General features: G+C 40.7%; 1 protein-coding gene across 2 annotated transcripts in view; it reads right to left on the bottom strand.

The window, feature by feature from the left end:
* Window positions 1-15,709, bottom strand: part of LOC129774855 (PH-interacting protein) — a 37,346-nt gene extending 21,637 nt beyond the window's left edge. For both annotated transcript variants that reach the window (XM_055778870.1, XM_055778871.1), the window contains exons 1-4: window positions 15,192-15,709; window positions 2,818-2,876; window positions 2,708-2,737; window positions 2,273-2,332 (exon numbers count right to left, since the gene is read on the bottom strand). In XM_055778870.1, coding sequence (XP_055634845.1) covers window positions 2,273-2,332; window positions 2,708-2,737; window positions 2,818-2,876; window positions 15,192-15,255 — 213 coding nt within the window. In that variant the 5' untranslated portion in view covers window positions 15,256-15,709. The remainder of the gene's footprint in view (window positions 1-2,272; window positions 2,333-2,707; window positions 2,738-2,817; window positions 2,877-15,191) is intronic.
* Window positions 15,710-21,780: the final 6,071 nt, after the last annotated feature.

Below are 21,780 nucleotides of genomic sequence, written 5' to 3'. Positions count from 1 at the left end.
ATATGAAAACAGTACGGAAGAAAGCAGAAGGGGAATTTTTTCCTTGAAGTGTGAAAGAGACAGACTGATCACGAGCGAGCTTGAGCACAAGCGTATTGTGTTTTGTTTACAAACAAAACACAGTAGACTTCCAAGATGGCTGAAGAGTGGTTTTAGCAAGTTGGCCCACCTTAGGATATACTTCTACACGCCTTGATTGAGACAAGGTAAAAATTTTATGATATCTCTCGCAAGCCTATTTTTCGAGACATACCGCAAGAAAAGTAGCATTAAATATAGATTCCCTCGCCAGTTACCCTAACCTAGCTACCACAGGCTACCGCAAAACGAAAGAAACCCGCGTAAAATTCTTTTGTGCAATCCTGACATTTTGAAACAAGCCAGAAAGTCATCTCTAGTGCAGATTCTTGAAAGTGAACGAGGAAAATAACCTCAATGCATTTTGCTCTGCCAATGTAGCCCCATTTATATGTTTTTTTCACACCACCAAGTAAATTTGCGTTGGTATTATGTTTCTCTCGCAATAACATTCACCCATTCGCTCGCTCGCTCGTAGTGGTAGCAGCCAGTCGAGCAGTAGTGCTCGAATTGGCGACTCACAACCGTCGCATTATGAATGATGACACAAATCTCTCGTGTGGGTTAATCTTTATGCAATTCAATGAAATCCGTAACATTGTTCAGTTGTTTGTTATTTTTGAAACAGTGCTAACAAAAGTGTGGTCCCAGTTGTTTTGAATGAATAAAAAAACCGCTCGCGATACCCAAATGCATAATTATCCCTCATTTTTTTTGTAAACAAACCATTTCATGTCGACCTTCAAAATTAACCTGAAATTATCCCTGAAGAACCATAACTCCTTTCGGTAGTATCAATAAATATGCAAGATAAGTCGATTACCAAGTCCAAAAAAACAACGGCAGGAGAAACGGTTTGCGAGCAACCAACGGCACCGATACGGAGTTAGAGAAGAACGAAAAGAGAACCACCACACATCGATCGCATCTTTCCCTCTCGCACTTCACATCGCTCTCGGAAATTTGCTGCTTGCTTTCAGTGTGTTTGTTTTCGTTGGTGATTGGCAATGACGATACAACAGCCACAGCAAGCAAAGTGCGGAGGCAAGAAAATATGTTTCTGCTAAAATGGCGTCGCAGAATGAATTTCACAAATTTTTATTGTACGTTGGATGTTTTTTTTCAAGTAACAAACTGTTATTAAATGCCGCGAATATACGTTTTCCACATATCAACATTTTAATGAACTGAAAACACTCGCCTCAAGCAAGTTGTTTCATCTATTATCAAAATATTGAAAAAATATACATTCGCTCTCAAACTATATCAAAAACTATAATATCAAAAAAAAAAAAAGAATTCACCCAATGCGCGATAACGTTCCCACTAGCGCCCTCGTACAGAGTGCGCGATAGAGAAAACAAACTAAATCAACCGTTCAAATGTGCTAAACTCCGAACAGAACAAGCACCATCAGCGGAGTAATCTGGCCAAACGAGGAACATCGGTCATGGGGCCACGTCCAGCAACAACATCATCCATCGCCGCTGATTTCCAATTATTCGAGCAGTTCTCGTGTGTCACATTCAAGATGGCTGCCGCACTGCAATGTAAAAATCGATACAAGCGCTACAACGATGTGAGCGCCGGAACCCGGAAAATTCTAGTTCCTGGCCACTTTTGACCACGGAAAAGTGATTTTGTAATGAATTTCGACATTTGTGAGCATCTGCATACTGAATTGTAACTGTTTGGGCAGTTTTCATCCAATATAAAGCTTAATCGCAAATTTAACATTCTACCGGATGTTCCGGGTTAACTCCCGGCTGAAAATTTGATTCTGAAAACTTTGGACCAGGTTGGTAATATTTCACCAAAAGTCATTCTCATTTCTGGTCAACTATGATTATCTTCAAAAGGTAAAACAAAAACATTCTATGGTCATCTACGGTCCCGAAAATGTCCCCGGAATCGAAAACACACGACCGGACGTCCTTGAATCGAATCGACCAGAGGCGAAACGCCACGGCATCATGCAGCGCAGAAGTACGCACGAGCGCCGAACAAAGGCAGCAGCGGTGCCCGGACGTGTGTCTGTGTGCGAGCGAGAACGCAAAACGAAATTGAAAGTGGTCGGTCGGTTTCGCGCGGTGATTCATTATCATCATCGGGGATGTCTGATAGGTCTGGAGGATGTAGTCTAAATGCTTGTGCTGTCCAAAAATATCCCTCCAAATGCACACACGGTACTTACCAACTCATCTAACGTTTGACGATGCTCCTGGCCGGTCCAATCCAAACGGCGGGGCAAAATCTAAAATCGGTCATCGGCGGGGAAGGGGGAAAGAAAAACAAGATCAAAACAAAACCAATATAAGTCAATGAACTTTGCAATCGCCACCAGACTCCGAATGACGATGTTGGGAGGCTCGTCTGGCGGCAGTCTCCTCTAGGACAAGGTCAAGGTCACACACAGTACTCCACACTCCGTTGTGTTGTTGTCGTTCGGTAATTTTCTACTTCCTTGCTTCTTCGTTTCAAAGTCTGTCCGTCAAGTCTCACGAGTCACAACAGCACTTGCTGCTCCGTACGAAGAATTTGACAGTTCGCCGAGCACGTGTGTGATCCTAAACAAAATATTTTGAACCGAACAAGCGCGGAAAATGCCGTTTGTATACATTCAACTTACATTTAAATGCTCCAATTCCCGGGTCAAAACCTGGAAAAAACGGAATGAAAGTTAGTCAATTGTTGGTCCCAGCAGATTCGGCACATCGCGGTGCACTTTATTTCACCTACCTGAGCAGTTTCCCGCAGCGGTCCATTGGCCAAAAACTTGGAAATCAAAAAATATAATTCTGCAACGAGCAAGAAATAAACATCGGATTGTGAACCATCATTTGCAATCGTTATTTTTCATGCTGATGGAACGGTCGGTCACCGCTCGAAACCAGTCGAAGCAGCAGCAGACGAGGGAAGAACCGCGAACGAAGAAAATAACCCATACACAGACGATTCTTCACTCGTCGCTGAAAAAATAGTCCATTCCTCTTGATAAACGTATACAGCACCCTGCACCAACACCATCTTGCCCAGAGAAACCTTCCATCGGACGGGACAGTGCTGCCAGATGCACGGTTTTCAAATTCAGTGGAAACTGATGAAATTTTAAATTGAAAATATAATTAATTAAAAAATTAAATGTTGATTTCTTCAAATATATGCTTACAATTGAAATATTTACTGGACATTACCCCTAAAACAGCAAACTCCTCAAACGACATTGAATTGCCCAGTTCGGCTAAAAAGTTCATAAGGTTGACGTCTAGATGGCGCCTCTTGCAAAAATCTAATTGACTATCACAAAGCACCATCTTTCAATGAATACGTGTCAAAATTTTACAGCAATCGGTCGATTGGTTCGTGAATTACAGCATTGAGAGTGAAGTAACTTTTGTTATTGTGAAAAAAAAATGGAAAAATCACAAATCAATGAAAACGATGGCAAAATTGCATGAATTGTGCTTCGAATTGCTTCCGCATCCACCGTTTTCTCCAGATCTGGCCCCAGCAACTATTTTCTGTTTGCAGACCTGAAGAGAATGCTCGCTGGCAAGAAATTTAAGACCGATGATAAAGTGATTACCGAAACTGAGGCCTATTTTGGAAAAACCGAAAGAATACTATAAAACGGTATCGAAAAGTTGCAAGATCGCTATAATGCTGTATCGCCTTCGAAGGCAATTATGTTGAAAAATAAAATTGAATTGAAAAAAAAGTTTTACTGTGTTACCTTTTAAATTTTTCAGCAGAACTGTTAATCGTTCAAAACTTCCAACGATACTCAATTTCGTCGGCAATATCCCGCTCTTTCAACTAATCTCATTCGTCTGAACCCCTTCGCGTACGATTTACTTTTAAAAGTCCGGACCAAATGCAAACGCCTCGATGGAGCATCGAGTAATTTCACTACTCTGCTCTGCTGTCTTAGCGCCTTGTGATATGCAAGCACACCACGAGAGAGACTCGATGTTAAAATAATCTGAAATCATCATTACTACAGATGGAATGTCTGGAGATTGGATAATGTTATTCACCAAGGTTTAATAATTGCCCGTCCAGCAAAACCCGTATTATAACTCATGAAGTGATAGTGGGGTCGTACATCGGTCAGAAATATATGAAGAAGCAGCAAAAATATTTTATTTCAGAGTTTGTAAAAGTGCAATCAAAATGATTGATTCGTTCAAAAATTTTTTTGATCATTTTTGTTGATACAAATCCCAAGTATTGAACTGGTTTCAATGGTTCGAGGGAAACAAAAGATTTGAACGATGATACACATAAGCGTCCAACACCTAATGTGATTACTGAAAATGAAAAATCTATAATTATGGGATAAAGGAGCAAATCAAATGTTCGCATTTTGAACCAAAAATGATCTAAGGCTATTGAATGCAAAGTTTGGTCCATATCAATCGAAAGATAATCAAAAATTACACTAAATTTCATCGCTTTTTCTAGCAAAAAAAATTAAAAAAAATATTTTCTGGATCATCTTTCAACTATATTTCTCCGTACTCAACGAATGGGGAACAATATACTTTAGCTCATCGATTTATTTTCGGATGAATCAAATTATGATTGGGAGAAATAATCAACTATTTCTGTGTTCTCTCATCCAATTCAATTTTGACTACATCTTCCATTTTTATAATGGGGTGTAAGTTCAATGCTTCGAAAATGAGAGCGTTACGCCGGACCAACATGATTTTGAGCGATTTTGAAGAGATATCCTAATCAACTGAATGAAATGACATGATAACCACTTCATCAGAAAGATAAAATGTCTACGCGTTATATGCTTGTAATTTATTGATCTAAAAACTTGTTTTAATAGCTCAAAAATTGCTTTGAAAGCAAACTATTTATATCATAACTATTTAACTCTTTGACGATGCTTGCTTTTGTGGTAATGGAATGTGGAATGTGTTCCCCAACATGGACACATAATCAAAACACCTGGGGAAATCGTCATAGCAGATATACGCGAGCTGAGTACTTTTTTACTCGCTTGCATTGTTGGTGAACAGAATATGTGTTCCCGAACACGGACATGAAATCAAAGTGCCTAGAAAAATCGTCATAGCAGATAAATGTAAGCTGAGTACTTTTTAACTCGCTTTTAACTCGCTTGCATTTTTGACGAACGGAATATTTGTTCCAGAACATGGACACAAAATGTAGGCGCCTCGGTTCTATTCAGGACCACCAACAAGCTCAAATGTGTTGAATTGCATGTGTATCCCTGCTTAAATAATTCCATAATTATACTCATACACTCAAACACTAACAAGAAAAACCTTTAGTGTTCTTTCAAAATATTTTTTCATTCATTCATTCAATCAACTTCAAATAAATGGTTACCATTTCAACGTAAAGGTGGTTTTATATTATCCAGCACGTAGCGTGGGTGGCACGTACCGGCACCGGCCGACAAATACATCATATTATCAGACATAGCGGTTTCTCAGTACGGGCCGGCAGCACAGATGGAGCGAAAATATTTGTTTGTTATCGTTGTCGACACTATAGCCAAGCGTAGTTACTGGTGCGTCAGTTGAACCGATGCCAAACCGAAGAACGACGAACGCACCCATACCATGAAATTCGGCACTTGATTATGTATGTGGCTACTCGATCGTGTGGTACGAGCTCAAGCACGTACGAGCATATCGGCAAAATACTCTTTTCGAGAATTTCTTCATGCATTTGTTTTAAACGTGCTGTGTATGACCGGATCCACCTCGCTATATATACACACTTGAAAAACACACGCAATAATACTTGTCTTGCATGAAACGTGCCGTGCCCGTTAAGCTACGCGTCGGATAGTATAATATTACCTTTAGTCTTACGTCCACCATGCGGTTATCACAGATATAACCTACTTTTTGTTTTTTTGATACAAAAATGTAGAAAACTTGACGAATGGTCGAGGATCAAGTGCCAAACCACGTGTCTCGTTCACGTTATCTATGAAAGTTAAAAAATACGCATAAGGAAATTGAGGAAATATTACAGCTTGAGTAGGAATAAATATCCCGTGGAATCAAAGCCAAACGCACAAAAGCTATTTTCTAAATCGCAAAAAAATAGAAAAAAACAAAAACGGTGTTGAAATAACGAAAAAAAATAACATAATAACAAATTGCGACAAATAGAGGAGACAAAATGAGCTATATCCACTACTGCTGTTTCAGCGGTTCTCTATTGCTTTAAGTTTTTCTGCAACCTATGTATCCGAAATAACTAGTATTCGACCCGACATTGATGCTCCTAATCAAAAAGGTGTAGAAATACGTGAAATTTTGGAAGAGATTCACAAGGCGGTGGAACAATTAACACATTAGACATTCATTCTATTCACCTGCGGTTGTATAACAAACGAAATCTTCCGAATTAAGTAAAAAATGAATGCATAACGCTACATCATCATGTATATGTCCACGAAAAAAGGCAGTAACTTACTTTGGTGAATGCAGTCATAATGGACCATTTTATAATAAATCATCATTTAAATGTCGCTAATTTATATTATGTTAAATAGAGCACGGGTAACCGCACTAAACTTCATCGTGGCATTAATTATCATAATGGCTGATTTCTAAGGTGCGTTGGAAAGATTTTATAAGGTAGTTCTTTTTATTCTTCTTTAAAGACACTAACATGCCCAGAGAATCTTCGCCGTATTCGGCGTATTACTCGTGTATTTTTTTTATAAATTCCTAGTTGAGATTTTAGTTCCAAATGACACCCCTTCAATGTATTCTGTATGGCGAGGCAGATTGGAAGAATTTTCATTGACGGAAAATCTCCCCCAGCCAGAACGGGAATCGAACCACAACCCCGGTACGATGTGTGATGCTAAACACTCGGCCACGGTAAGCTGGTAAGGGATAGTTCCACAAAATCTGGAATAGTCGATTTTCAAAAATATTTTACGGCTTTTCATGACCAATCGTGATTTGTATACTTTTAATTTAATTATGAAAATAAGAATAATGACTGTAATACTGTCGATACCATCAATGTGTAAAATTTCATTTCTCGTTGAACTTTGAAAATTTTGAATTCCTCTCATTGCGAAGACTCGCTCTATCCGCAAACAAACTTATTCTCTATCGATTGCTATATATATTTTGTGTTTCCAGAAAGTATCACAAAAAGAAAATCGTTATAAACTCAGTTGCGTATCCATGAAATTAGTGTATTTTTTCGACTGATTATTCCAAAAGGAAAATGTTTCAATGAACATAAGCTGGGCGCTCAAGCATGGTTCTCTCGACAGTGGATTCAGATTTTGGGCTGATCAGATTATTCACCAGATCAAAACCAGCCAGAAATTGCGGGAATTGACCCTATGAAACGAATTTTCAGTTAAAAAATCATATGAAAAAGTTGTACGAATTGAAAGATCAGTTTTGTCTGCGCGAAATTCCAACATGGTTGAAAACAGGCCAAATAAGTAGTATGAACTGAACAATAACTTGCTGTGATTCATGTAAAATTAATGTTAGTTTCATAATTAGTAAGCCATTTTATTCTGTTTCGAATATTTTAGTCTATTAAAAACGTAATGAAGCAATCATACAAACGCGGATAGTTACTAATTCTTTCCAAACTGAGCGAATCGATTTTTATGGTGAATTCAAAGTAATAAAATCTATGAATATTAATTTTGATATCAAAAGGCAACGATACATTTATGTCATGGTTCAGAAGCTTTCGAAACAAACTGCATAAACTTCGCTACATTCTTCGTATTTTATGCATATAATTTGTTCAAAACTATCGTTAAACTTTGTTTTGTTTCAATTGAATAAGGTAAACAACAGAACCGACAAAATGTTTTGGATCACACTCGCTAGCTTGGTTTCGCCGCGACAACACGCGTTTTTTTACGGTGAAGTCTTTTCGCGAAAATCGTGCGAATACGAAGTTTTTCTCTGATCACTTTTTTTAGAAAGTGATACTTGGACCTATCAGTTTCCTTTTAACGGTGGAATCTCGACAGTATTTCCACGGACTCGAACGTAAAAGTGATTTTGTCTGATTCTATTGCGACAGCACGCCATGGTAACAATTTCTATTCTCCATCGGTGAATAGTATGAATGAACAATAGGGACGGTTGTGAATAGAACAACAGATAAATTAGCAAAGAGCAAAAGTGAAAAGAAACATAAACACGTGCATCAATCGATCGTCATTTATGTATGGTGGATTACCTTAATAGTCCGTAGTAGAAGATTTATCCGAATTAAAAATATATTTCGTCGTGAGTGACTGTTGTCGGGATCGAGTGATTATAAAAAACACATCAAGTCAAACCTACCGGCATGCAACGGGGGGGTTTCCCCCCCTTACCCCCTTACGGGGATCCAGGGGACCCTGGGTCAGGAAACCGAGTTGATGGAATTTTCGCCGGACGAAGCTTTCCGGAATGGGGTGATTCCAGTGGGGACTATGGTCAGATACGTGTACTACGACTTGAGGGAGTAAATAAAGCCTTACCTAAGCGGCCTTTTGAAATCAGAAAAGCAGTTGAGGCGTTCCTCGGCATCAAAATCAAGGAAGGATACCCTGAGAACAAGGGAACTTCCTATGTTATTAAGCTACGAAACAAACGGCAAATCGATCAACTCAAACAGATGAGCAAGCTACCAGATGGTTCCCCAATCAGGATTACTGATCACCCCACCCGCAATCAATGTAGATGTGTGGTTTACTGCCCCGAATCCACGGAATATGAAACGGAAGAATTATTCAGTGAACTTAAGGAGCAAGGGATCAAGGACCTGCGACGAATCACCCGCAAGGACGGAGATAAGAATATTCCGACCCCAACTATCATCCTCACTATTGACGGGACGGTAGTGCCGCAAAGCGTAAGTTTTGGCTGGATAAGAGCACGTACTCGACCTTACTACCCTACGCCAATGCTGTGCTATAGTTGCTTCGAATATGGACACCCTCGGAAGCGATGTACGGCAGGCCAAATCTGCGGTGTATGTTGTGGCAATCATGCCAGCACGTCGGAGATGCCGTGTCACGAGAAGGCTTACTGTAAACACTGCAAGAACGATACGCATCCAGTTTCAAGCAAAAAATGCCCGATCTACCTGAAGGAAGTCGACATTCAGCACTTGATGGTGGACCAAGGAGTCGGTTACCCAGCAGCTCGAAGGACGTATGAAGCTAATCACCGAACCAAGTCCGCAGCTGCAGTAGTTGTAGAAGGGAACGATGCTCGATTTATTGAACTCAACGCTAAGCTCGACCATTTTTTAGCCGAAACAGAAAAAAAAGATAACGAAATAGAGATCATGCGAAAGGAGGCTGAAAAGCGCGACCGTCAAATTGACGAACTATTCGAAGTACTCTGGAATAAAGACAAACAGCTACAGGATAAGGACGAAGAAATTGCAGCATTAAAAACTGTCCTGGCTGCCGCGAACGTTCCTATCCCTCCGGTTGCAAGCTCAAGCACTCGAAACAACTTACCCATGAAATCAACAGAAATGGAAATCTTGAAGGTAACCGACGCTATTCCAAAGCAAAAACAAAAGAGTAACAACAACGAAAAATCAACGCATAGCGAGAGATCAAGATCTCGATCGCCTCGGATACTGAACCAACGGGACTGTAGCAAGGATGGACGTCAAAGCCGGGCCTCCTCTAGACAGGACAGACGTACTGAGCTTAAGTCCCGGCATACTCAAAAGACCGATAGCAAAACAGCTTCCCCACCTTCCGAGGGTAAAAACAAACAGTCTACGAAAAAGCAAATGGCGAAGGCAAAACAAGACAAGAAGACCCATCCCAGAAACACTCAATCTACTAGCATCATATCTGATGATGAAGGTAACACCTACTCACAGACCAAAGCAAGAAACGAGTCAAGATCAGAAATGGACATTTCCTCAGACGGATCGACATATTACGGTCTGTTGGAGGATCTTTCATAAACGACTCTCTTTGATAAGTCCTCTCTGGCTGAACCCACAAGATCAAACAACTGATTAACAATAAATGGCTTCTACAACCACCAACGTGGACAATTCTATACGATCAAGCAGAGAGGACAATGTATGCTCTATCCGTTTTAACAACAACGATAAAACTCAAAACCAAACGACAACAAACGAAACACGTGTCTCAGATAGGCGAGGCCCTGCCGGTGCGGAAGTCTCTGGAGGACCGGAACCGGCAGATCACCCTCGATACCCGAAAACACCAAACGAGACGGACGAGGGGGCTTCGTCCCCGTATTCCTCGCAGGACACCGTGGGAGTCAAGATTTCTGCAAATAGCGAGACGGACAAGCGGGAATTACCCCCGTATTCCTCGCAGGACAACGTGGGAGTCAAGTTATCGGATGCAGCCCTGGGTAGCTGGGGCCCCCCTAGTGCGGACGCTATGGACCAACCGGAACTAGGGACCACCCCTCAGCACCCGGTGGCAATCCCCGAAAAAAAAAACAAATCTGAAGCACCTTTAAGACGATCCACCAGACTAGCTGCACAAAATATCGTTCCTCAGTATACCAGGACATGCGCTAAATCCTACGATCTGTGGAGAGCTAATGGTAATAAGATCCAACTATCAACCCCTGGGCCTTCTTTAGTATCTCTGCTACCCTCCATCTCTACGGACCCTTCACCTCTGCCGGTAGCTGGGTCCTCACGTACTACTTCTGCCGGTGGAGCTCTATCGGGTTCCACCTCCCGAACAATGAAAGGTACCACTCGCAGGTCGAGTACACCACGTGACGATGACTCTGGAAGTTCGGAACGACTCAACTGCCCTCCTTTGGATACCACTATCAGTTATCAACAAACTACACCCTTTCCCACCCCTAGCCAAAACATCAGTGAAAAATTTTCTTCGGGTTCTACGCTGGCAATCCAGTGGAATGTCAACGGCTTCTACAACAACCTCGGTGACATTGAACTGATAGTTCAGCAATACAATCCACTGGTACTTGCGTTCCAAGAAATACACAGAGCTGACGTAGTCAGAATGAATAAATCTCTCGGCGGGCGATATAAATGGACACTCATCACACAACAGAACATTTATCATTCGGTGGCGATTGGCGTGCACCATCCATACCACTTCACGGTGGTGGACCTGGACACTGATCTACCTATGGTTGCCGTGCAAATTACTCACCCCTTCCCGGTGACAGTTGTGTCGGTCTACTTGCCCAACCAAAAGATCCCTAATCTCCGAAACAAACTCATCCACACACTGCGGCAAATCACTGGACCAGTCCTTCTGCTAGGTGATTTTAACGGACACCATCAAGAATGGGGTAATTATAACCGAAATCGCCGTGGAATCGACATACTCGAGGCTACAGACGAGTTAGGCCTTGTAGTCCTGAACAACGGATCCCCTACTTTTATACGTGGCCAAACCGAAACCTCGATCGATCTTAGTTTTACCAGTCGTAATCTGCTTCGTCGGCTTCTGTGGCTGACTCATAATGACCCGATGGGAAGCGACCACTATCCCATCATCATCCACTCTGATGGCAAGCCTGTTACACTCTCCCGGCGACCCCGTTGGTTATATGATCAAGCGAACTGGGAAGTGTATCAGCATAACATAATTGAACTCATGAATCGTCTTGACCGGGATCCTGACCCGATCTCTATAAAAAAATTCACGGATAGTATATATGATGTTGCAACCACTGCCATCCCCCGAACCAGCCAAACGCCAGGCAGAAAGGCAACACGTTGGTGGTCCCCACAAGTCAAAACTGCTGTTAAAGCGAGAAAGAAAGCTCTAAGGGCAGTTAAGCGGCTTCCTAAAGGCCATCCAAACACAGAAGTACTAACCGAAATGTATCGCAAACTAAGGAATGAGTGTAGGCAGACAATACGCGACGCTAAAACGGCCAGCTGGCAAGAATTCATTGACGGGGTAAATAATAACAACACCTCGACGGAGCTCTGGCGACGAGTAAACGCCCTATCCGGTAAGAAAAGCTGTCAGGGAATTGCCTTCACCATATCAAACAGAACGGTTACGGAACCAGTGGCTGTAGCCGACATACTAGGCAAATATTTCTATTCCCTATCGGCTCTGGACGGATACTCCACTGAATTCATTAGAAAAAATGACGTATCACGGGACTCGATATCCAGTGTTCAAATACCCAGTATTGATCCCAACCCGCACCTGAACCAGCCGTTTCAACTACAAGAACTAGCCACTGCCTTGACCACTGCTAGAGGAAAATCGTCGGGACCAGATGAGGTTGGATATCCACTTTTGGAGAAACTTACCTTACGCGGAAAAAATAGGCTGCTTGACATCTTTAACCGTATCTGGGTTGAACGCAAGTTCCCCCAGGAATGGTCGCAAAGTTTAGTGGTTCCCATAAAAAAACCCAACAAGACCGGACGAGTCCCTGAAGATTACCGTCCTATTTCTCTCACATGTTGTACATGTAAGGTAATGGAAAAGATGGTCAACCGTAGATTGACGCAATATCTATACGACAAAAATCTGTTAGATCCTCGACAACACGCGTTTCGCCCAGGAGGTGGTACAACTACATACATGGCTACGCTAACTCAAGCATTGGACGAGGCAAGGAAGGAAAACCTTCACGTTGAAATGGCAACTCTCGATATCTCTAAAGCCTACAATCGAGCTTGGACACCAGCGGTACTACGACGACTTTCCAACTGGGGTATTGGTGGCCATATGCTACATTTTATCAAAGGTTACCTGAGCTTACGCTCCTTTCAAGTCATGATCGGCAATCACAAATCCAGACCATTCAACGAAGAGACGGGTGTCCCTCAAGGCTCCGTCCTCGCCGTGACCCTCTTCCTGATCAAGATGAACGGTGTATTTGAGCATCTTCCGAAGGGAATCCGAATTTTCGTCTATGCGGATGATGTAGTATTGATGGTTGCAATGGCTACAGTCAAAGCCCTTAGACGAAAACTCTCTCAAGCCGTGGCGTGGGCGGCACGGTGGGCCTCCTCCGTCGGTTTCCAACTATCGGCAGCCAAGAGCGAGTACACACACATATGCGACTCAAACCATTGGATCCTGAACGCACCAATAAAAATCAATGGCACTGTTATTCCAAGGCGGAACACGCTAAAAATCCTCGGTGTAACCATAGACAGAAAGTTATCCTTCGGTCCACACTGCGACAGAGTGAAAGAAGATTGTCGTAGTCGCATCAACCTTCTCAAATCCCTAGCAAGTCGGCATGTGAACGCCAACAGGGACACCAGACTCAACGTCGGGAACGCGATCGTTAATTCCAGACTTATCTACGGGCTGGAGCTTACTATCATCGGTATCCATACCCTTCTGGACAAGCTAGCACCTATCTACCACCGAGCAATTAAAATAACATCCGGACTCCTCCCATCGACTCCTTGTGATGCGGCCTGTGTGGAGAGCGGCAAACTCCCCTTTCGCTACTTCCTCAATAAAGTGATATGTCATAGAGCACTCAATTTTGCCTCCAGAAAATCCGTACGAAACGGGGAGGGGTTCCTCCTAACCGAGGCTAACCGCCTCTTTAGAGATACTACTGGCCAAGAGCTCCCGCCAGTGTCCAGGGTCCACTGGTGTGGAACAAAAGGCTGGAACCTTCCAAGCATACAGACTGACTACTCAATCAAAAATAGTTTTAGAGCAGGTTCCAACCCGACAGGCATCCAAAAGGCAGTCCTTGAATTGATTAGAAACCGGTATGCAAACCACACCGTTCGATACACGGACGGTTCATTGGCACTAGGGAAGGTAGGTATAGGTGTCTCAGGACCTGATCTGGTCACCTCTAACCGCCTCCCGGACCCGTGCAAAGTTTTCTCGGCAGAAGCAGCAGCAGTCCTTATCGCAGCAACAACACCATCGAATCGACCAATCGCCATTTTTACTGACTCAGCCAGCATCGTCTCTGCACTTGAATCAGAATCAATCAAACACCCATGGATTCAGGAAATCCTGCTAAACGCACAACCGCACACCACCTTTATTTGGATACCAGGTCATTCCGGAGTCCCTGGAAACGAAGAAGCAGATAGACTCGCAGGATCAGGTCGACGACAGGCACTCTTCACCAACCGCGTTCCCGCAGATGACTCCAAATCATGGGTTTCTAGAGCCATAGAGAAAAAATGGGCTGAAGAATGGTATCGCGCCGGTCGGAGGGGAACCAGAAGTTTCTTCCTTCGCAAAATCAAAAGTGACATCACCAAATGGGAAGACCCCAAGGGGCACAAAGAGCAGAAAAAAATGTCGAGACTAAGGACAGGACACGCAATATTCTCGTACAACATGGGTGGTGGCGAGGAATTCAGAACTCAGTGTACATTATGTCGCGTACACCAGACAGTCGAACACGTTCTATGTCACTGTCCTCAATACGAGGGCCCTAGATCGACATACGACATCCCAGGGAGTATCAGAGATACCCTGAGAAACGAACCAACCATGACCACAGCGGTTTTTTCTTTCTTGAAAGACACTGGTCTGTTTGACCGAGTGTAATGGAATCAACGACATGACAACGAAATGTGGATACGTACTGGACTAATGAACAGAATAACGAACCGCTAGAGATCGCTAAAGAAATTTATTGTAAATAGGAGAAATCCCCAAAACTAGAAAGAGATCTTAAGGCCTCTTCATCGTTGCAAGAGATGAACCAGCCTAAGGCTGAAAATCTCTCTAATAAAGACAAAAAAAAAAAAAAAAAAAAAAAATGTTTTGGATTAATAGAATAAAATAAATGAGTATTCCATTTATTATTGTTCAAACAAAACCTGGCCATATATTTTACTATCTTCCTACATTCTGTGTATTCCCCTCAGAATCTATAATTGCATACAAATTATCGTAAGCAGGCACGTTTAATTGTTCGATAATGGTCCAGAACAATGAACCACTTTAACCATAAAAAATGTTCGGCAGCACTTCCCCGTCTTCAGAGCAGTTGTGTCTCTTTGTATCGCACAACCCCGAATGCAGTAAAAGCAGAACACCTTTCCCGGATTCACACTGTTCGTAGAAAATATTCCCTACACTTTGAGTCCATATTTCGCGGGTCAAATGAATCCGTTCTCACCTGGAATCAAGATATTCCTGTTCACCACACTTTGATCCTCCATTGCATTACAGACTGGGTCCATTTCAACACTGTTATCACGTCGAAAAACTCATTTTTCTGAAGCACTAAGCACCAATCACATCCGCCATTACTTAACTTCTGCTGCTCGTATGACGAACCGATGGACGATTCGAGCTCTCGCCCCCAGGAGAATCGCGTTCGGCAACGAACTCGAATAACACTCTCTCGTTTGTTTTTTTTTACTCTCACTCTCTCGTGTCGAAGCTCGCTCGTTCGAAACGAACACTAATGTATTCTCGACTGGTTCAACCCAAGTCGTGCACTTCACTAGAAATATTCCGTTCACGATTAACCACTAATCTTTATCCATATCCATATTGTTGCTGTTTCAAACTCAACGTCCTGACATATTACCCCTCAAATGCCCTTTTTCGTGGCTCCTCCACAAGCATTTCCGCACAAAGCGAATCCTTTTCGCGCAGCACACCTAATGAAACGACCGCACCGAACGATGGCTTTCTTCCATTTGAAAAGGTTAGCGGCACGGAAAGATTCGCAGCAACGATATGGTGGTGTGCGCCAGCGGAATTCGAGCAGATTGTTGTTATTCGGACGGGTTTCGAAATGTGTAGGTTTGCTGCGATGACGCTAGGGTGGCTCTAAATTTTTTGGAAGTTTATAAACAATTATCTTACGTACGTGGAATTTCTTATTGGCATTTCAAACGTAGATCATTTGTACAATTTCATTAGTACTAAGTTCAGTTTCAAACCTTTGTGTTTGTGTGAGAGAAAAGTGCGAAGATCTCAGATAATCCTGACACGACCAATCAAACCTTTAAGCTTCTTATAACATATACACTGAATTCGCGACAAAATCGCGTGAAAAATTACGGAAAAACACATAAAAAAATCTAGTGTATTGATCGATGATTCTCGTGCTAATGTATTTTATTTTAATTTGTTATCTATTATTCTCATCAATTCTCTTGCCATTACTTAGAAGGTATTAGACTTATATTTTAATAAGAAGAAAACAACAAAAATCGTTCGCGCTCTTTTATGCAGTGTATATCAATATCATGTCCAAGTTTTCCAAAAAACTAAAATTTCCATGTACGTCAATCATCAACTTAATTTGACCCTACTATGGTAATGTTCATTAAGGTGGCCTTACACTGTTTGCCCGGAGGTCAAATATTTGATATTTTTTGACAGATAAGGTTTGATTTGATATTTGTACAAACACTATTTTGTTTTTTTTTTTTTTTATCTTCGCTTATTTTTCGTCGGCCTATTTCCGCCACTTTAGTGCCAATCACCGACATCAGGGAGGCGACTCCACCTGTTCCTACCTATCAGACTCAACAACTCATGAGCCGGGCCAACTTCTTTTACTTCCGCTCCGAAGGAAGACGTAACCAGAGATTTTTCGCCTCAGAAAATCCCAACGACGCCAGCTGGGATTGAACCCAGGCCGATCGGATTGTGAGGCTGTTACGCTAACCATACAACCACTGGCGCCGTCACTATTTTGTTTGCCACTCTTCAATTTTCAACAGTGGTAAACAATTTCAAACACCGAACAAACACCATGTACCGACAGGTTCGAAGAACAAACTGAAAAAATATTTTAGACATCCAATAATTGAATATTTGCTTGTCGTGTTTTGTGTAGAGTATATTTGATCAGTACACGTTGACCAAATTTTATCTGTCAAAAAGAGTCAAATATTTGGCTTCGGTCAAACAGTGTATGAGCACCCTTAGTCTCATGAGATTGTTTGGTGATCAAATGATAGAATCGATATATTCATTGTTTCATTGATATATTCATGACTGCTTATTGATTTGTAGTGTCAAAGAACGGATGACATTTGACATATTGTTCTGAATGACTGTAGAAGCAGTATGCCACACAATAACGCGTTTTCGTATCAAAACGGTTTACTGCTACATATCTAGTGTTGTGCGTATTTCTGGAACTTTGTATTCACTTCATCTTGACTGACTTTGAGAAAATCAACAATGGAATCCCTGTTGGTTAATTTCAACGATCTAGAGCCCACATGTTTTGCCTGGTTGTTGATATGGTGTACTGCTATCATATACTATCATGGCTCGCGATTGAAACGAATCATGCCGGTTTCGTCTGAATTGTTTTTCTCGGATCAAAGATTGTTCAAATCTTTTCTTGTTAACCAATTTCAACATTCAGCCTCGATATCTGAATTATTACAACCTAACTTACCATACCCAGGCCAATTGCAGTGCAATGAGCCTTATGAAGTATGTGTCGTCTGATCAAGCGTTGCTACTTTCTGATGTGGCAGAGGCAACTGTCAAAGCAACGCGAATTCCTATTTTTTTAGCAGCAAAAGCTTGGGAAGCTCTATCTTTTTTCGCTCTTATGCAAGAGATCCCGCACTTCGTTTTGATTGATTGGGGAAAAAAGTTCGCAAAAATTCGCGTAAATTTGTCTTCAATGTAAAGGGTTGAAAAACAAGCTTAAGAATCTGGTGGACTGAGTTCGGTGTGATCTACTTTAAGCTACTCAAGCTTAATGAATCATTGAGAACCGTCTCACGAGGGTTTATGTGATGGAACCAAGCGTTGAAGCCAAAACACCTTCAAACATGCTGAAAAACATGTCTTTTGAGCTGATTCAGGCACTCCTTGAAACCCCAAGATCAAAGTTATAGGTTATCGACGCGATCTTCTGGATATTTTCAAAACCGATTCAAGCGTCACAGCCTGCGACTGCCTCCGAGCAACATATAGAAATCTTGCGTCGGGTCCGACCTCATAAAAAGGACGTTGGTGATGAACGTCAGTGGAAGAATGTGGGTGTGTGCGTAAAAAATATGTAAACTTATAGCGAATTCGTTTTTAAAACTGAGTCAGTGCCAAACTGACTCTGTAATAAAAAAACGTTTTCAGTTTCACGAATGCGTTGGTTTGTTGGTGTACGTTATATAGTCTGATTTGTTTATATTTACGACGGCAAATGTACAGTGTCGACGTCTGGTGGCGATATTAGTGCTTGGGAGGTAAATTGTTCTCCATCAGATCAGAAGGGCCAAGTGCAGTGTAAACATATAAAAGTTTGAATGAAAATTTGTACTTCATATTGTTCGATTACCTAACACATGTAGTTCTGACACTCACTTAACCATTTGTCGATGCATTTCCTGTTTGTTCCACAAATAATTACTATTATAATATAAAATCATCATTAGACACAGTTTTCGTTCAATATGTTTCTGCGATATCGGAAAAATCCTCTTATTTAATCACATAAAATAAATATTCGATACGTTAAAGTAAATTTTCATTCATAATTTTGATTTTGAAATTTATTCCACCTGAATATCCATCATTATTTTCACCTCCCAATGAAAGCACACGTAGCTTAATGCCGTCTACTCGAATATACTCTTCAAAATCAGAATCCGAATTGGATTACGCTTCCAATAATACAAAAGCAAAAGCAGCAGGTTTTCCATTTTCATAGTCTTTATTTTTAGATTTTCCAAAATAATATTCGGAACTTGACAGTTCAGTATAGTTGTATTGGTGAACCCGAGTGCCAACCCGTGAAACATCTCAGTGCGAAACTAACAGTTTTCGGGGCGAACTAGTGCGACACTGAGTGCGAAACTGAGTGAATAAAAAAACGTTTTGACAGCAGTTAGTGCGGCACTGGGGTTGAAACTGAACAAAAACGAATTCGCTAATAAATAAATTGTGATAGCTGAATATTTATTAGATTGCTATTGCTAATAGCGAATTCGTTTTTGTTCAGTTTCAAGCCCAGTGCCAAACTAACTGCTGTCAAAACGTTTTTTTATTCACTGAGTTTCAACCTGAGTTTCAACACTAGGTTCCACCCGAAAGCTGTTGGGTTCGCACTGAGATATTTCACGGATTCGCACGAGGGTTCACCAATCCAACTATACTGAACTGTCAAGTTCCGAGTATTGTTTTGGAAAATCTAAAAATAGAGACTATTAGCGAATTCGTTTTTAAAACTGAGTTAGTGCCAAACTGACTCTGTAATAAAAAAACGTTTTCAGTTTCACGAATGCGTTGGTTTGTTGGTGTACGTTATATAGTCTGATTTGTTTATATTTACGACGGCAAATGTACAGTGTCGACGTCTGGTGGTGATATTAGTGCTTGGAAGGTAAATTGTTCTCCATCAGATCAGAAGGGCCAAGTGCAGTGTAAACATATAAAAGTTTGAATGAAAAGTTGTTCGATTACCTAACACATGTAGTTCTGACACTCACTTAACCATTTGTCGATGCATTTCTTGTTTGTTCCACAAATAATTACTATTATAATATAAAATCATCATTAGACACAGTTTTCGTTCAATATGTTTCTGCGATATCGGAAAAATCCTCTTATTTAATCACATAAAATAAATATTCGATACGTTAAAGTAAATTTTCATTCATAATTTTGATTTTGAAATTTATTCCACCTGAATATCCATCATTATTTTCACCTCCCAATGAAAGCACACGTAGCTTAATGCCGTCTACTCGAATATACTCTCCAAAATCAGAATCCGAATTGGATTACGCTTCCAATAATACAAAAGCAAAAGCAGCAGGTTTTCCATTTTCATAGTCTTTATTTTTAGATTTTCCAAAATAATATTCGGAACTTGACAGTTCAGTATAGTTGTATTGGTGAACCCGAGTGCCAACCCGTGAAACATCTCAGTGCGAAACTAACAGTTTTCGGGGCGAACTAGTGCGACACTGAGTGCGAAACTGAGTGAATAAAAAAACCTTTTGACAGCAGTTAGTGCGGCACTGGGGTTGAAACTGAACAAAAACGAATTCGCTATATGAAAATGGAAAACCTGCTGCTGTTGCTTTTGTATCATTGGAATCGTAATCCAATTTGGATTCTGATTTTGAAGAGTATATTCGCGTAGGCGGCACTAAGCTTCGTGTGCTATGTGTTAGGTAATCAAATAGCATGAAGTAGAAATTTTCATTCAAACTTTTATAATTTCACACTGCACTTGGTCCTTCTGATCTGATAGAGAATAATTTAACCTCCCAAGCACTAATATCGCCACCAGACGTCGACACTGTACATTTGTCATTGCAAATATAAACAAAGCACACTTTATAACGCACACCAACAAACTGCCGCATTCGTGAACCTGAAAACGTTTTTTTATTGCAGAGTCAGTTTGGAACTAACTCAGTTTTAAAAACGAATTCGTTATAAGTGAATTGGAAAGTTTAGAGTGAAAAATTAAATTGAGCAGATTTGTGGAGAGACGCAGAATTTAAGAGCTACGAAGAAGTAGTATTCGTAGAAGTGTAGAAGCGTAAGGTAAAACAATATATAGGGTTCGTTTTTTTAAGCATTTATTCAAAACCAGAAAATTTATAGCTGTACTGGAATCGCGAGCGCCACAGTTGTCCTGAAAATAAAGAAAAGAAAGGATTAGGTGGAAAACTATAAATGTATGTTCAAAAATGAACCTGAAAAGAAATAGAAAGTAATCAAAAATATTTCAGTTTAAAGCTGCTAACAACAAAACGCTGCTCTTGAAATTGGTGTCCCAGGCTGGTCCGAACAAACTTTAAAATTTATATTGGGGAACACCAAAAATATGAAGAAAATTGTGCCTACTGCTGTCAGCAATGCTTTGCTATGCAACATACATGGTACATAAATTGAACGAATTCATGATCGATGTTTTCTCTCACCCACAATGCCGGCCACGTATGTAAGTACCTGGATAAATTATAGAATCTTCACCAATCGAAATATAAAAAAGCATCTCTTCAAAAATTTTATCACGTTTGAAATTTTTAAAACAATTTTTTTTTAATTCAACAAAGTGTGAATAGCGTGTCTAAAATCTTACAGACCGAGGGACGGATTAGCCATATGAATATACAGTGACTCAAACCCGTAATCGTAATCCACCATGTAGATCTCTTTTCCCTTTTTTGAAAGTCGAAAACAAGCTTTCGGAACATTCTATTTAGATAAAATCATAGTGTCATATGAGAGTTAAAAGTTTGCGGTCTATTTTCAGAATAATGGTTTTTATTTCTCTAAAAATGGCGAATGTATGTGCTAATGTACGAAAATTGACTCAAACTCATAATCGTGCGATGGTTGAAATCTCATCTCGATTTCGAAAGCGTTGGCCAACTTCTGAATTCCATTATATTAATAATGGAATTCTGAAGTTGGCCAACGCCTTCGTCTCCTTTATTCATTGTACCTATCTTTAGCTGTCTTTAGCCTTATCTGCGAGTTTTTTTTGTGTATCCGGAAGGAATATTTATCAATTTTTTCATCGAGTGATTTTTAAAATCGTTATTTTTAGAAAATTAATAGTTTTTAAATTTCCTAAACAGATAACTTCCTCAGTTTTTTTACTGGGATTGATGTCGGAAGATTATGGAGGAAAATCAAAAACTTTAAAGTAATTGTAATGTAACAATGTACGAGCTTTATATGTCTTAACATTTTGTTGACACTTTGCTTCATATTTTCTTCTATTCTGTGGAGTAGAGATCAGGATGTTCAAGTAAACATTC

The sequence above is a fragment of the Toxorhynchites rutilus genome, chromosome 3, assembly GCF_029784135.1.
Source record: "Toxorhynchites rutilus septentrionalis strain SRP chromosome 3, ASM2978413v1, whole genome shotgun sequence".
NCBI lineage: Eukaryota > Metazoa > Arthropoda > Insecta > Diptera > Culicidae > Toxorhynchites > Toxorhynchites rutilus.
The sequence above is the reverse complement of the archived record's forward strand: the minus strand, read 5'-3'. Positions and strand labels throughout refer to the sequence as shown.